This window comes from Setaria italica, chromosome VIII (assembly GCF_000263155.2).
Source record: "Setaria italica strain Yugu1 chromosome VIII, Setaria_italica_v2.0, whole genome shotgun sequence".
Taxonomy (NCBI): domain Eukaryota; kingdom Viridiplantae; phylum Streptophyta; class Magnoliopsida; order Poales; family Poaceae; genus Setaria; species Setaria italica.
Window position 1 is genome coordinate 30233056 of NC_028457.1, and position 17027 is coordinate 30250082.

At 50.2% G+C, this 17027-nt stretch overlaps 3 protein-coding genes across 3 annotated transcripts; 1 reads left to right on the top strand and 2 right to left on the bottom strand.

The window, feature by feature from the left end:
- Window positions 1-382: 382 nt before the first annotated feature.
- LOC101786286 (T-complex protein 1 subunit theta) lies at window positions 383-5276 on the bottom strand. Its single transcript, XM_004979484.3, has 13 exons — window positions 4973-5276; window positions 4274-4536; window positions 4026-4172; window positions 3769-3930; window positions 3113-3190; window positions 2673-2806; window positions 2387-2459; window positions 2228-2305; window positions 2023-2145; window positions 1813-1907; window positions 1221-1430; window positions 861-918; window positions 383-775 (listed from the first exon to the last, which is right to left on the bottom strand). The coding sequence occupies exons 1-13, from the start codon at window positions 5121-5123 to the stop codon at window positions 704-706; spliced, it is 1644 nt and encodes a 547-aa protein (XP_004979541.1). The 5' UTR covers window positions 5124-5276; the 3' UTR covers window positions 383-703.
- A 7751-nt stretch (window positions 5277-13027) lies between these two features.
- On the bottom strand, window positions 13028-15511 carry LOC101785876 (glucan endo-1,3-beta-glucosidase 8). The gene has a single exon (XM_004979483.4). It carries the CDS (start codon window positions 14741-14743, stop codon window positions 13271-13273), a length of 1473 nt encoding a protein of 490 aa, XP_004979540.1. The 5' UTR covers window positions 14744-15511; the 3' UTR covers window positions 13028-13270.
- A 99-nt stretch (window positions 15512-15610) lies between these two features.
- LOC101766886 lies at window positions 15611-16673 on the top strand. Its single transcript, XM_004980578.3, has one exon. It carries the CDS (start codon window positions 15677-15679, stop codon window positions 16523-16525), a length of 849 nt encoding a protein of 282 aa, XP_004980635.1. The 5' UTR covers window positions 15611-15676; the 3' UTR covers window positions 16526-16673.
- Window positions 16674-17027: the final 354 nt, after the last annotated feature.

Consider the following 17027-nt stretch of genomic DNA (forward strand, 5'->3'; position numbering starts at 1 on the left):
AAAATTTAAGTCATACATAAAGTACCTTTAATACCTTTAATGTTACAACCAATCACAACAAAATGTATGATTTAACAAGTCATAACCAAACAAATGATACGTAGCCAACAGTGTTAAAGATTTTAAAACAGAGTACTCAACGCTATCTTACGAATATAGAAGAATGATTTATGGCTAGGGCTAGCGAGATAGCCATGCGCAATTAAGCATCAAAGTTCGACGCCTCCAGCAACCCTTATAACATCAACTCACCTCGTGCAGCTTTACAAGGGCTATCAGTGGAGGTACAATGCTCACCAACGGAGCAAAGGAGGCACCCTGCCTTTGTAAATTGACTGCATTCAACGTTACCAAACTAATAACCATCAAGACAACTTCAGTCTTCCAAGTAGAACTAAAGTATCACTTAAATGAACTCAGATGAACAAACCCCGGAGTTACATGAGCTCAGTTTGTGTGATAAACTGAAAGAACAAACCCTGGAGTCAATCATTTGATACATCAGCATCGCAATACACCAGGAAAAGACTCCCAAATTCCCCATGGGATATTAGCTCAACCATGCAACCCTCACAAACGTGAACTCCAGGCACCCAAAATCTTCTACAGAACCAAAGCCTAGATAAGATACAGATGTTCCCTGATCTGAAATCTCGCAAGCGTGACACAATGAAAACAAGAGTACAAAAGCGAAAATGTGAAACTAATCCTCATCCATCCCGCCACCAGGCTGGGCATCTCTTCTTGGCCCTCCTGCTGGCTTTGCCATGATGATCTGCAATAGTTTATGAATCCAACTTATGAACCTCATATAATCTTATTGTCTAAAAAGAATTATAACATTTGATTGGCATCCTTACCTGGTCAACCCGTAGTACGGTGCATACAGCATCAGCAGAGTATTTTAGGGCAAAAAACCTGTGCAGGCGAAAATAAGCGAAGCGAAACATAAAGACAAGCAAAAACAGCTGATACCAATACAGAAATTGTGCCAACCCATGCCCCAAATTTGAAACACATAATGCGTACGAGGACAACTGTGGTGCACCTATGACAACATCTATGACAAACCTAGCAGCACCACGATGAGTCGGTGATTTACATGTTCTAGTTCCATGAGACACACTAGCTATAAAGATTAAAAAAAAGCATATTCAAAACAGCTTTCTCATGATTTCTAACTACATTTGTTCATCCAAAATGTTAATACACTGACTTACTTTGTGACGTAGAGGTCCCATATTTTCAAGGCAGAGACATCCTTGCAAGCACCTTCCTCCAGGTCAATACCAACTTTTGTATTCCCAGCAGCATGCTCAGCATAAAGGGAAGATATTATCTCCATCGCGCTAAGTCCAGCATTTTCAGATAGGGTTCTTGGAACCATCTCAAAGCTTTCAGCAAATTTTGCAATGGCATACTGGTCCAACCTGCATTAGTTAACCATCAACATTAATGAGGAGAAACATACTATATAATTCACAGTTTCATGGTATCATCCACTAAACTACAAAAATTGTTAGTGATAACAAAACAGTTGACAGATTATATAGATGAGGCCCAACTAAACTATAAAACACTATAAACTCGCCACTGGCTTCTAAATATGACAATAAAGAAAGGCATCAAATGATTTTTGTCCCATCTATCATGTCCCAATAAATTGACATCATACTGGATTCCATACACATCAATGAACCTTGTCATAAACTAGCAAGCTAATGCAACATGTTAAGATCCTTCTGTTTTCAACTAGAATGTTGGGATTCACATGTCCTCGAGCTAACATGGTACATGACAAAAATATCTTACCCTGTTTCCTTCAAAGAAAACTCCTTCAATCTCTTTGCCAGTTCTATTTCTGTTGCAGCTGCACCAGGAATTATCCGACTGTCCCTGCACATTGACTAGTATAAACACCAACAGTCAGACAAATTAATTAAACAGGAAGAAACAAGTGTAAAGTATATCTTTTGTACTAAAACAATGAAAAGTAGACAAAATCAGATTTCACAGATATACCTTGTATGTATTGACGCCATCATCAACAGCTCTTTCAAGATCATCTAGTATACTGTCAGTACTGCCTCTTAAGACAACAGTAGCCACAGAATTTCCACCTTGCTCATTCTTGACAACAGTCACCTATAGAACAAACTAAATGTTGTAAGGAAAGAATGAAGCACAAACTATATCTTCCGCAAATACACAAAGGGGGACAACATACTCGAGCACCACCAATTTCCTCCACCGAAACAGAGTCTGCATATCCTAATTCGTCCGCATTTGGTTGGCTAAGTTTCAACTGTTTCAAAAAAACATGCAAAATCAGAAAAAAGTATGCTTAAATGCTATGCAGCAAGCATATTTTAAAAGCAGAACTTACAATTGCAACAGCCCCAGTAGTACGGCAGAATCTTCTCAGTTCAAACTTAGAGCTGATTTTCAGAACCATTAGTCTGCAAACAGAACATCAATAAGTGAATGGACATAGCAAGCAATGGTTAACAGCTACAACACTTAAAATCAAGCTTTGAGATACTTTCTTGAAGACAACACGAATTGAGGGTTTTAGAGAGGATAAAGTATATACAATTGCTCTCCCAGTCTAAAAGAATTTTTCAACAAAGAAAAGCATGGCACAAAACTGTTCAGATCAGGAGGCAACTAACTTGTAACGTTCACAGAAATGTAGTGCCATATCACCAACTGCTGCGCCACTGACAATAACCTTGGCACCTGAGTCAGCAACAGCTTTGATAAGCTCCTCCACCTTAGCTTCCTCGGTCTTAGCATAATTTTCTAGCTGCAAAAGCAATTTGCAGATTACAGAGCTTTCCATGCACCATAAAAGCGAAGGAATATCACGTGCTTCAAAGTGTTATTAGGACACAGTGAAAGTTGAAACCAAATTTACTGCATATGAGACAAATCCATGAAATAAAAATAAGCAACATGCTGTTGGATGTACACTACTACAGAATGCAAGACTATACCTTTTAAATAGAAGTCAACTTAGTTTTGAAACGCACAAAGACTATAAAGAGTGCGGTGAAACTAGGAACATGTTCATCGCAGAAAGTGGGAAAAATTCATCATGGTAAGAACATACCTGCTCAGCAGAATGTATCAGCACAGTTCCCTTTGTTTCAGTTGCAGAAGTATCAACACCACCAGCAAATACTGCAATCTAAATAGGGGCTGATCTTAGACTTCAGAAAGAAACAGCACCAGACATCATCAGCGCACATTAAATTTCTAGCTGCTTAATATAACATATTAATGTATATCTCAGTTAAAATTCACAACTTTTCCATTCACTGCATTTAGCAGCAGTGTAAAATTAAAGGACACAGATACATAAAATGTAAAATTGAAGGACACAGATACATAAAAGTAACACTTTGTGAATTGTAAATTTTGGACATTTTAAGCACTGTGTACCTTTACAATTGTACCAAGTGTAAAACAAGTGCATTAAATGCACTGTGTTGTGACCGCTCTATGAAAGAACTGATTCATGATGGCTACACTTGCAGAATTGGAGCATAGATGCACAATTAAGTTGGCATGTGTAAATAATGATTATAGGTGAGCACCATAACAAAATACTTGTTACTTTTTGAAAATACACTGTAACTACACAACTACAGTCACAACACCTTCCATTAAGAAACATAAAACTTAATAGAACGGATAAACGTATAGAACTTTGACAGATAACCGACCAATGTGCAATATGAATTAAGTGTAGCATTCTGAGGTTACCTTTGCCATTTCCACCCTTTTGATGCTCCCAACAGCATCATTTCTTAGAACCATCCCACGAACCACAGTAGAATTGTGCAAACCACCTCCAACCAGCTTAGCCACTCTAACATTGTCGACATTGAAGTTTGCAGGATTTTTGGGGCAAACTTGCATGCAGGCCTGGAGTGAGACGATACAACAAACCCATCATTAGTTGATACCAGGATGGTTCATGGAAGAAATAGCTCCTTATAAGCTGCTATGGATTAGCTTACATCAGCCACAAGAGGGCACAGTATGTCCTCCTGACCAAATTGCTTGCTCGCAACAGCAGATCTCATCCTCAACACGACCTCTTCCTTATTCCTCACATCCATGTTCTCTGAGCCTTTCTCGACAAGGTCCTCCAAGATCTCAATCGTCTGCATTCCCAAATATAAAGGCACAAAGAGCCTGCCATCAGACTGCAGGTATTCAACAGCACAAAAGCCTAGTGCCCTATTCAATTGGGAGGGTGAGTCACCTTGTTGATGGCCTTGGTGTAGCCAATGATGATCTCGCTCGGATGCAAACCCATCCTGATGAGCTCCTCAGCCTTCTCAAGCAGCTCACCGGCGAACGATATGGTGAGATTGGCTCCATCCCCAATCTCCTCCTGCTGGGCCCTGCTGGCAAGTACCAGGATCTTGGCAGCCGGGTGCTGAACCTCGAGCTCGTTCACGATGGTGGCAGCATCGTTCGTCACGAACAGCTTGTCCAAGTGATTGATAACCATCTTGTTCATTCCTGCATACAGGAAACAAGAAAAATTAAATGACCGCCGTAACCTTTCAGCATCTTAAGTGAAAGTAATTCGGGTGAGATTTACAGAGGGTGGTATACTAGTGGTCCTGGACAATCTAATTGCTCGTGATCCAAACATTGCGCACCAATAAGAGATTTCAAACTGCGCGCCTGTACGCCAATTGCTTCACACTACCAAAACATTCATATTGCCCCACTAAGCTCCAATAATAAGCTCACTCCTTACTCCAGATCCCCCTTCACTACCCGACCATCCCCCCTACCCCGCAATCCGGCGGCCTCACGCTTACCCACCGAGCACGCTCTCCTCGCTCCAGAGTCCAGATCCCCCTCGCTCCCCAAGCAACGGCACAGACGCCCACCCCAAACCCACAGCGCGCGCGACGGGGCGGAAGGCGCGAGAGCGCGCGAAACTCACCATTGGGGCCGAGGGAGGTGCGCGTGATGGCGGAGAGCTCGCGGCAGGCGTCGATGTTCTTGAGCACGGCCTCCTCGAGCCCCGAGAGGTGGCGGTGGCCCTCCTTGAGCATCGACTGGATCCCGTACCCCATCGAGCCCAGACCCACCATCCTCGGTCTCCGGCGGGCGGGCGGCGGCGAGGCGGATCGGGGGAGGAAAAAGTTTAAACCCTAGTGGCCGCTGCAGTGGGAGGGAGTGCGAGAGTGGAGGCGGGGAGATGCGGAGGCCGCCGAGGCGTGTTCTAGAATGGTGGGGAGGGGAAGGGAAGGGAAGGGAAGGGAGCCCTAGGAGGCCAGAAGGTTCGGCCCGGGTTGGTCTGATGGGCCTTATAGATCGGGCCGGGAGGGTGTCTCACTAATGGGCTTGGCTTGGAAACGGCGGGACAGAAACGTGGGCTGGGCCTCGACAATTGGTTTAAGAAACGGCGGGACAGGGAGAGTGTGAGTTGCTTGATTTGGTTGGACCAGAGGGGCTTGACGACACTACGACAGTAGCAGACTGCAGACTAGCATACACTTGATTCAGGGTAAAGAAAATCGAAAACTATTGTAGGCTTCTTCAATTCTAGTGCGTTGACGCGAGCGGAGCATCAGCTAGCCAATTTAACTTGCGCTATTCTTTTAATGGTAGACGACGTATTCATCAATAGCGAGATGCTAGTGGTGACTTCTTTAATCTTGAGAATTTACCGGCTTAGTCTTTCGGAGGTGCTCATAGAGGTAGGTTGCGTGCGTATGTTTGTCGGGACGAGTATGCGTGCATGTATGTGAGCGTCTGTGTTTGTACTGTGTGATTCGTAAAAAAATTCTAGTGCGTTGACTCAAGGAGAACTTTGAGTTAGGGTAGGACGTGATTTTGCAAATTGCGATGCTGAAACAAAATCAAAATGTTTCGGTGATCCAAATGTCAGAGGATCGTGTTACCAAACTCATTGAAGGAGATGGCTAAATGTGTAATCATGGTGAAATGTGAATTTGGTATAACTTGGTTGTCTCCTTGGCATCATTTTTTTATAGCTTATCTAGCCATACTCAAGTTCGCGAGACTAAGCATGAGTGCTCCTATTTTAGAAGCCAATATGCCTCCCCACTCCGCCTCCAATCGCTGGCATCGCTAGCCCCGCGGCGCCACCCAAGCTTCTCTGCCGCTAGCCTAGGTGCATCCATACACCCCCACCTTCAAGTCACCAACTCATCCCCGACTACCAAGACCATGCCACCTCAAGATTTACCATTACCATCCCACCGAGAAACAATTACTACCCTGGCCACGCCTCACCTTGTCGTCCTCCAGGCGTCACCTCAGGGAGTAATGGCCCTCTGCGCCATCCCGCTCCTTTGAGCCGTGAGCAGCGGCACCTCCCGCATGAAATCCGCTTCGACACCGGGCCAGAGCCAGAGCTAGGGTGGACCCGTGTCAGCCGGCGTCAGCGACGGGGATGGGCATGGTGGTCAAAGCCCGCTGTCGTCAGCCACACCCGAGGCAACCGGCATTCAAGGTGCCCCCCAACAACCGGCACCATGACGCCTTTCAACTCCGCCTCCATCCCCGCTGCCCGTGCTGCCTTCCTTCAGAAGACCCAAGGCCGTTGCTTCAGGTGCCTTGGTCGTGACCACCGAGCTAGTGTGTGCAGCGATTCCATCCGGTGCATGTGCTGCCTCTGCTCAGTGTACAAGCAGCGGGACTGCCGCGCCAAGTTACGCCTGCAGGCCGCCCGCCCGGTGCGACACCGGCAACATCGGCGCGCACCATGACCTGCGGCTCCACCAGCAAGATGGCAACGATTCGCGTTGGCGACCCTGCCCTGCGGCCCAACGAGGATACCCTCCACATCCCCACCTCCTTCGAGCCGTGAGCTGTGCGACTGGGAGGGGAATGCATTGGTCACCTGGGCCATGCATGTCCCTCCAAGCACCACCACGCGGAACATTGAGGACGCCATCCTCTTCGAGTTTTGGCTGCACCCCGGTGAGGTCACCGTCACAAGGCACCGCCTGGAGGTGTTCCTGATCCGCTTCCAGTTTCGGCACCACTGCGAAGAGGTCAACGCCAAGGGCTCCATCAAGTATCGCGACAATGAAGTCTGTGTTAGGCCATGGCGCAGCCTCACCGGAGCTCTTGGTGCGGCCTTGTTCTACCGCATCCGCATCTACCTCGACGGGGTGTCGAGGCACACCTGGCTGCCAAACATCATCGAGCAGCTAATCGGCCGAAACTTCGCCCTGCAATGCATCGACACCAACCTCCTGCACCCGACGGACATGCGCGGCATCGAGTTGTGGGCATGGACTGCCGACCCGAGCAAGATTGCCAAGGTGATGTGGCTCATCTTCACCACCCACTCCATGGATGGTTCCTCCTCTTCCGTACACAAATCAACAAAGTCCCACCCGAACGCTGGCAATGTAGGACCAAGCACCGCATCCTCATCCACTTGGGAGAAATCCACAACTACTCATCGGTCATCGTGAACCCGCACAATCCGAATGTGCTGGTCGTTGAGCTAGAGAAGCAGCGGCTACCTTGGTACTGGTGCGTCAGGGATGGCGACCCGGAGTCGGCGCCAGCCTTCCCACCATTCCAGCACCCACCTCTGCCCCGCACTGAACGGCGTGACGAGCGCAGGGACAACGGTCGCTGTGGCGGCGCACGGTGTAAATGCGGCGACGACCACCCAGACTTCCACAACTTGCAGGGGTGGTGGGAGGACGATGATGATGACGGCGGCAACGACAACTAGCAGCATGATACGCGCGGCTATGGATACTCTAGGTGCTCCAATGGGTTCAGGCATGACCCGTAGTGGAAGGACCACTCCCGCTCGCCGCGGCATCACGACAGGGGCGTCGGCACACATGGGGGCAGGCACAGGAATGTGGATGGCGAGGCCTTGCCGTCCATCAAGCTCCACAAGGCCACGGATTTCAAGCTACTCTTCAACCTTCAGGTCGGCTCCATGGCCGATGCAGCGCAAAAGATGTTCAACCTGCAAGGCGTGTGCCCGGCGGCACCAGCACCACGCCCAATACTGGACCTTCTTCGGAAGGCCTCATGCGTCATCGACATGTTTGGGGATGAAGCCTGGTTCAACGATAATAGCAACGGCAACAACAATGACATCCTTGAGGAGGTGGACAAGGTGCTGCGCAAGCTCTTGGCCCAGCTGGAGCCAATCAAGTACATGCACCTGGGGGGACAGACGGAGGAATAGGTGGTGGGTGACTCCATCACGCATGAACCCCCACTCGTGCACGCTGTGCAGGCTATCGCAGGACGCAATCTGCATGGCCAATCATGGAGAGCGACATCAACGAGGAGGCCCTGCCTGCAGAAGCAGAATAAGCCTGCACAGTAGACACACCAGTGGCCGACGGGGTGGCCAGCCTCTTCACCATGCCCCCACAGCCAGTGCTGCAACCACCGGAAGAACCAAGAGCGCCAACTCTGACACTGGCCCCTGCTCGCCGCCACCAGCGCTGGGTTTTCAACATGCCTTCAGTACGTCACAATGTTCGACTCTCTACGGCTCACCCTATGACGACAATGCAGCGGGCGCAACGCAACCTATGTAGGAAGCTTGGGCTTCTAGGTGATGAACTTGACCCTAAGGAGGCTGCTCTATAGGAATTCCTTGCCATGTTCACAGGACTGCTACCAGCAGACATCATCGCTGTGTTGATTGAGATCTTCAACATTAACAACGACAAAGCCGATGAGCTGGACGACACCATGCTCACCATGGTGGGTGAGGGGATAGACGAACTTCCAGGGGAGATGGCTACTGCGCAAGCTGCGGCATGACCCTGCACCATCTCTACCAAGCATCATCCTTAGTTCCAAATGCATTGCAAAATTCAACTACCATCCAGCTTTTCAGAGACAGTGTGCTGCGGTGGCCTCATGTATCCTAGCTCAACTTTCAATTGGGTTGTAACACTTAACGCAATACTCTGCAGTCAGAACTTTGATTTGGTTGTAATCCTTAAGACGAACTCCTGGTGCCACATTTTGGACTGGGAGATATCTATGATATGCAAGCATTCCTATTCAAGCCCACAACCACAACTTGCCTATGCAACGCACCGGAGCTTTTCATCCCCTCATGATTAATGTCAACTTGGATATCATTAGCTGGAACGTGAGAGGGCTTAACCAGCAAACCAAAAAAGATGCAGTGCACCAGTTTATGAAGTCGACACTTTGCCACTTAGCTTGCCTGCAGGAAACTAAATTGGCAAACATCGATAAGTGCACAACTACGTACTTGGACGGCTCTCGCCTACGCAAGCACGCCTATAAACTAGCTGGGGGTCCTTTAGGAACAAGAGGTGGCATCCTTCTCCTTTGGAACGAAGATTACATTGAGATATCGAACATCACAGTAGGCGAATTCAGCATAGCAGCGGATGTCCTCATCAGAGAATGCCTACAGAGTGTTAGACTAATAGTAGTTTATGGTCCTTCACGTCGCAATAAGCAGCAACGGTTCCTTAGCGAACTGCATAGACAAAAACCAATTGAACCAATCAAATGGCTCGTTGTGGGAGATTTCAATCTTATCTATAAAGCCTCGAACAGAAACAACAACAACCTCAAATCACCGACTCATGAGAGACTTCAGAGAAACGCTTGACAGGTGTGATCTCAAGGAAATTCCTCTACAAAATCGTAAATTCACATGGAGTAATGAACAGCTACACCCAACAATGGTCAAGTTAGATAGATTTTTCAGCAATCCTGACTAGGACACAGCCTTCAGGTCACATGCACTGCAGGCGCTATCAATGTCCCACTCCAACCACTGCCCGCTACTACTATCAAATCCCATAGGGCCAAGGAAGCCGCGATCATTCAAATTTGAGAACTTTTGGATGAAAATGCTGAGATTCAAAGAAATTGTCACGAACGCATGGAATGTGCCAACCGAACATCACGAGCCTTTCCACATACTGTACCATAAACTCCTTCACACCTCACGAGCGCTGCTAGCATGGAGCAGTGGCCTTATATCCGATGCAAGAAAGCAACTGTATATGGTGCTGGAGGTCATCCTGCGTCTGGACATTGCCCAAGAACATCGATCACTCACCCAAGGCGAGCAACAAAAGAGCCCAACTCAAAAGGAGGGTGCAGGGCCTAGCTGCGATTGAAAGAGTGAGAAGGAAACAAGACTGCGCATATCAAATCTCAAGGCAGGAGATGCAAACACGCGGTGCTTCCATTGCAAAGTGAATGCACACAAAAGGCGAAATCACATTCAGAGACTACAAAAGGACTACGGATGGGCTGTCTCACATAAAGAAAAAGCATCAGTCACTCAGGAACATTTTAAGGCTACCTTCCGCTGACCACCGTCGTGTTGAAACGACATCAATTGGGATATGCTGAACCTGCAGCACCACGACCTAGATGGCCTAGATGCCCAATTCACAGAAGAGGAAATTAAAGGGACCATTCATCTTTTGCCGGCTGAAAAAGCCCCAGGACCGGACGGATTCACTGGCATATTCTTCAAAGAGTGCTGGGAGATTATCAAGCACGATGTCATGAACGCAGCAAACGCTTTTCACCTTCTCCAGACCGTCAACTTGAGCCTTCTAAACTCAGCGAACATCATTTTGCTACCTAAGAAAGAAGGGGCCGACACAATTAGTGACTTCCGCCCAATCAGTCTGATTCACTTGTTCATCAAAATTATCACAAAAGCTTTGGTAATGTGACTTGCACCTCACATGGACATGATCATCTCCAGAAATTAGAGCGCGTTCATCAAAAAGCGCAGCATTCACGACAATTTTATGTTAGTCCGCTCCATGGCTACACGTCTCCAGCGAAGTAAATGCCCTGCCTTGCTGCTCAAACTTGACATTGCCAAGGCTTTCGACTCCATCAGGTGGGAATACCTTTTGTATGCAACGACTAGGTTTCCCCACTCACTGGTGCAATTGGGTGGCTGCACTCCTGCTTACTTCATCATCACGAATACTACTAAACGGGGTGCTAAACGGGCCTATCAAGCATGGGAGGGGACTTAGACAAGGGGACCCGCTATCCCTCCTACTGTTCATCATTGCCATTGATCCGCTAAAGAAGATTCTGAAACTAGCCACCGACCGAGGGCTCCTTTCCAAATTACAAGGACGCGCAAACGATCTTCGGGTATCGATGTATGCGGACGACATGGCCATCTTCATCAATCCCATGCAAGCATACATCTCAAATTTGGTCGAAATTCTGTCATGCTTCGGTGATGCCACAGGCCTCAACACCAGTTTCCAGAAATCAACAGTAGTCCCAATTCGATGAGCAGGGTTGAACACGGATAACATCCTTCAAAACCTTTCAACAAAAAGATCTCACTTCCCCATCAAATACTTGGGTCTACCTCTCACCACTAGGAGGCTTCGACACGTTGATTTTCAACCTCTGGTGGACAAGGCAGTGGTGAAAATGACTACATAGAACGGGAAGAATATCAACTACGCGGGACAATTGATGCTCATCAAGTCAGTCCTCACATCACAAGGTGTCTACTTCCTTACGGTTTTGAGAGCGCCAAAGAGCGTCCTAAAGGAAATAGACGGCAAGAGGAGAAGATTCCTCTGGGTGGGATCCGAGGCCCTGACAGGCGCGAAGTGCAAAGTGAACTAGCGTAGATCAACTCGTTCAACCAACTTGGAGGGCTTGGGCATCCTTCACTTTGGCATATTCGCACAGGCACTGTGCCTGTGTTGGTTGTGGAAGGATTGGGTGGAAGACTGGAAACGCTGGGATGATCACGACCTACCATGCAACACAACAGACATGCTCCTATTCGCGGCAGCATCCTCAATCATAGTGGGCGATGGTGCATGAACTTTGTTCTGGTAGAGCGCCTGGCTGCAAGGACAAAGACCGTGTGATATAGCACCAAATATTTTCAAGATTTCAAGGAAGAAAAAAAAGATCATTGAAGGAGATGTTAAGCAGCAACAGATGGGTCCGTGACATAAATTAGCATCACCCGGATTTTTCGGTCCGGCACTTTATCGAATTCATCCAACTATGGAGAGCGATCCAAGACGTCGACCTAAGGGAAAATGTGCAAGACACCATCATGTGGAAATTCTCAAATAATGGAAAATACACAGCAGCTTCAGCGTACCGTGCGTAGTTCATCGGAGCCGAGAAAGACAAACCTGAAAACTTTGATTTGGAAAACTTGGGCTCCTCCAAAATGCAAGTTCTTCGCTTGGTAGGCCATTCAAAACTGGGTGTGGACATCAGACAGGCTACAAGCGCGAGGTTGGGTTTCAGGGTGCTACCCCCTATGCAGACAAGTACAAGAGTCAGGCTGCCATTTGTTCGCGGAGTGCAGCTTCACCAGGCGAATCTGAATGAGATACCGACGTGGGTGACTAATGACGACTTCCGACCCGCGAACTGGCCGCTGCAGTTTTCTGTCCACCAATGGTGGACAAACCTAGCAGATTTTGCAAGTGAAGACCGACGCGGCCTCAAATCCCTTATCATCTTCGTATGCTGGGTTATTTGGAAGGAAAGCCATGTAAGGATTTTCGATCGCCAAGAATCTACATCACAGGAAATTATACAAGACCATCAAGAACGAAGCCTCTATATGGATTGCAGCAGGGGCAAAACACCTTGCGGCTCTCCTGCGGCGTAGTTAGGACAACTGCCGGTGCACTTCGATGAGTTTTTTCTTGTTAAGCATGAGCGTTTTTCCGCCCATCCGTGAGGTGTTGTAAATGTTGATTTTGTTCGCGTCCATCTACACTTTCCTCTTTTTAATATAGCGAGCAGCTCTCCTGCCGGTTCTTAAAAAAAATGAGTGCTCCTATTTTCCTCGAGATTGGACGGACACATGCTCTTATTTCCTCGCAAAAAGATCCAAGGCGGGAATTGTACGTTCACGCGTGGTTGCTGTCGTGTGATAAAGCGTATGCTCACGCTACATGGTTCTCAAATGCTTCTAGGCAAACTTTTGTAGACAAGGCATAAAGGATCTCCTAAATTTTGGAGCATTTTAACACTACATAAAGTTTGAACATTGCCGTCCGAATGAAAGTGAATTTTTGTTGCAAAATGAACTCTAAATTCTCCTTTTTCCTTTTTTTCCTGGCTTACAAATGAACTGATAATCTCTCACTTATGAGCACAAACATCTCACGTGAACAAAAGCACTTCTTAGTACAACGTCTTAATGGCGTCACCTACCTACAAATCTACGAGCATCGCATTCACGCCTCGCGTAAGTTCAAAGCAACACGAGGAGCAGAGCCGCCGCCACCGCCGCCGTCCGCGCCATCACCACCGCCGCCGCCGCCGCCGCTCCCGACCCGACGAACCCAACGCTGAACTTGCACGCTCCCAGCGACGGGTCCTTGTCGACGACGACGGCGAGCCCCTGGAAGTCGCACGCCGACTCGGCCTGCCCCTGCGACTGGTAGTACGCGTTGAACGCGTACGACGCGTTCCCGCGCGCGTCCAGCGCGCCGCCGCCGCAGCTGCACCCGTACCCCAGCGGCGTGCAGTCGGCGCGGCCGCACGCGTAGCCGACGTTGCCCGCGAGCCGGTCGTCGCCGCCGGCGGCGGCGTCCGGGTTCAGCACGCACCACCGACGGGGCAGGTACTCGACGCCCCTGGCCGGGACGGGCATCGCCGGGCGGCCGCCGCCGCGGAGGTCGAGGGGGAACTTGGGCCGGCCGTCGGAGGTGAAGAGGCCCCAGTGGCGCTCGAAGTTGCCCGGCGCCACGCTCTTGGCGTCCTCGTCCATGAGCCCGAACAGGTACACCTCGATGCGGGCGTTCGGCCGGAGCGGCGTGCCCTTCCTCGCTGCGAGGCGGCGGAGCAGCCCCTTGTAGAACCGCTCCGCGAGCGCCGCCGTGGCGTGCTTGTCGCCGTCCGTCGGCCACCCCACCTCGCCGATCATCACCGGCAGGCGGCCGAACCCGACCCTCTTCAGCGCCGAGACCAGCGTGTCGAAGTTGGCGTCGAACACGTTGGTGTAGTTGACCCGGCCGTCCACCACCGGCTTCGCCTTGCCGGCGCCGGCGTCGTCGAAGAAGGCGTAGTCGAGCGGGAAGTCGTCGTTCCCGTACAGGCTGAGGAACGGGTAGATGTTGACCGTCAGCGGCGCGCCACTCCGGTTCAGGAGCCGGACCATCTCCGTCATGACGCCCGCCACGTCGGCGCGGAACCTCCCCGCCGAGGGCACCGGGTTCCCCGGCGGCGAGTCGTAGACGTCGGCGTTCACGGGGACCGTCGCCTTGACCGCGCCGCCGTGGCCGGCCTCGTCGAGCGCGCGCTGGATGTTCCTCAGCGCCGGCACGGTGACGCGGTCGAACGAGCCGTTGTACGCGCGGAGGAACGGCTCGTTGCCGACGGCGACGAACCGGATGTTGACGCCGCCGTCGAAGGCGTACCGGGTGACGTTCTCCTTGACCCACTCCCTGGCGCGGGCGTAGTCGGCGACGGCGGCGAGGAGGTCGTTGGGCACGGCGACCATCGTCTCGATGCCCGTCCCGGCGAGCCCCTCCATGGTCCGCTCGTCGGCGTCGAAGATCTTCACCTTCCGGAACCCGTTGTCCGCCAGCAGCCGCGCCATCACCTTGGGCGGCAGCCGGCGCGTCGACATCGTGCCCCAGTTCACGCCGAGCGCGTCCGCCGCCGCCGCCGCCGCCACCACCACCACCAAAACCGAAGCGAGGACGCAGCGTAACGCCGGCATTGGATGGATCCTGCTCGATCTACCACGGTCGGTCGGCCAGGAAAGAAACGCCCGGATCCTGCGGGCTTAAAAGGGAGAGGTCGATCACCACACGTACCGGCCGGTCGGCCGACATGATAATGGCGAGAGGACTGTTACGGAGTGAATGCATGCGGCTTCCTTTTTGCAGGTGGAACAACCGCGGCAAGCTTTCTGTCATGCAGCGGGGAAATGAAGGATCGGAAAGCAGATCGCCGCTGGAGCATTCAATGGCTGCGGTAATGATTGGCGGGGGTTAATAACAGTGGAGGTTTGGGTTGGGTTTAAGGTGGGAGGACTGGAGGTCAGGGACGATCGAGTCGAGGGAGGAGGCCGTGTTCGTGGGAGGTTGCCAGCTGAGCGCAGCGGACGTCAAACGACGCGAGCCAAAGGTTGCCGGCGCTCTGAGCCGGAGTTGTCACACCTTGGCATCGGCTCCGGCCGACACGGACCATGGCGTTCAGCTGCGTGAGCTTCGCCAAGGTGCAGTGGTCTTGAATCTTGATGACTCAGCAAAGAAAACCGAAAAAAAATGACGTGTATATATGTGAGGATCATTGAAAATATATGTGCATATATGTGAGGATCAATGACCACGGCATCGCCGATGTAGAACTACTTTGTCGGCCATCTGCATCCTTGAGGTGGTATGCGGTTAGAGCCTTGGTCAGTTGTTGACATCTGGCTTTCTTTCATCCATCAGTAGTTTAATAGATTGAATATGTTTGATACAAAATTCAATTGGAATAGAAAGATATGAAAATGAGAAGATGTTACATGAATAGTGATTGATCCTTTTATCGTTATTCATTTGATCTTTTTGTAAATTTCATATCTCTTGGCGCCGAGCGCGTGCGCCTCCGCTCCACCAGGAACGCGCACGCCGTGCTCGCGCTCCTCCGCGACACCCTCGGCATGCCCCCCGCCTCCGTCGCACGCCTCGTCGCCGCACACCCCGCAGTCCTCTCCTCGGCCACCATCGGCGACAGGTTCGATTTCTACTTCCACGAGCTCGGCCTAGCGCCCGCCGAGGTCCGCCGCTTCGTCCTCGCGAGCCCCAACCGCTTCCTCACCGCGGGGATCGACGGCCGCCTCCGCCCCAATCACCGCCTCCTCAGGGATCTCCTCGGCTTCGACAAAAACGTGCTCACCGCCGTCAAGCAGTCCATTGAGCTCATCTATGACAACCTCGAGGTCGTGCTGCTCCCCAAGCTCCAGGCGCTCCGCGACCATGGCGTCACGGAGGAGGTCCTCGTCAAGCTCGTCACCACGCACCCCAAGGCGCTCGTGCACAGGGCCACCCGCTTTGATGAGGGCTTGGCTGCCATGAAGGAGTTTGGATTGAGCCCGAACTCTGGCATCTTCCCCTACGCCTTTGGGGTGTTTGCCAAAATCTACCAGTCCAAGTGGGACCGCGGGGTGGAGAATTACCTCAGCCTGGGGTGGACAAAGAAGCAGATCAGGCGAGCATTCATCAAGCACCCCTACTGCATGTCAGTGTCTGAGAAGCTTGGCTGGGACCCTGAGTACGTACGTGTCATCGACCCCGACTGTTCTTTCCTTGAGCTAGAGAAGCGGACGCTGCTGAGGTACAAGGTGCTGGACATTCTGGTGTCCATGGGTGTCCTCAAGAAGGGCATAAGGATGGGCCATCTGACAATGTCGGAGAAGAAGTTTGCGGAGAGATATGTCAATAGATACCAGGAAGTGATACCTGAAGTACTGGAAGCTTACGGAGCCAGGACAGGTTGTGCTGTGAAGTAGCAGGATGATTCTGCCCTGCTCTACCTGGGTACAAAGGCACTGTCTTCTCCTTGTCCTCAATTGTTCGATGTTTGTTGTTCCATGCTTTTCTATGGTCATGAATTGCAATGCAGTACTGGAGTCGATGAATTACTTAAGTTCCTGTTAACTGTCCTTTAATACTGATTTATGGCATCCCTTTTGATGTGTTTTCCTCTGTGGGTTCTTTCTGTGAACAACAAAGCATTTCAAGCCTAAAGAGATTATGCTTAGAGTACTACATGACATGTCAAAATAGATGAATATTAATTATCAAATAACAATATTAAATAGCTAGAAAATCAATCAGCTTATAAAGATGGAGAACAAAATCTGAAGTGCTCATGTTAATTGTGACAAGGCCTTAATAAGTTACAATATATATGCAATGCAGCTTCTTATAACCGAACAAGTGTTCCGTACGTAGCAGTTGCTACAGTACTGTTTCAAGTTCCAACTCCAGAACCACAGATCTAGCACTCAT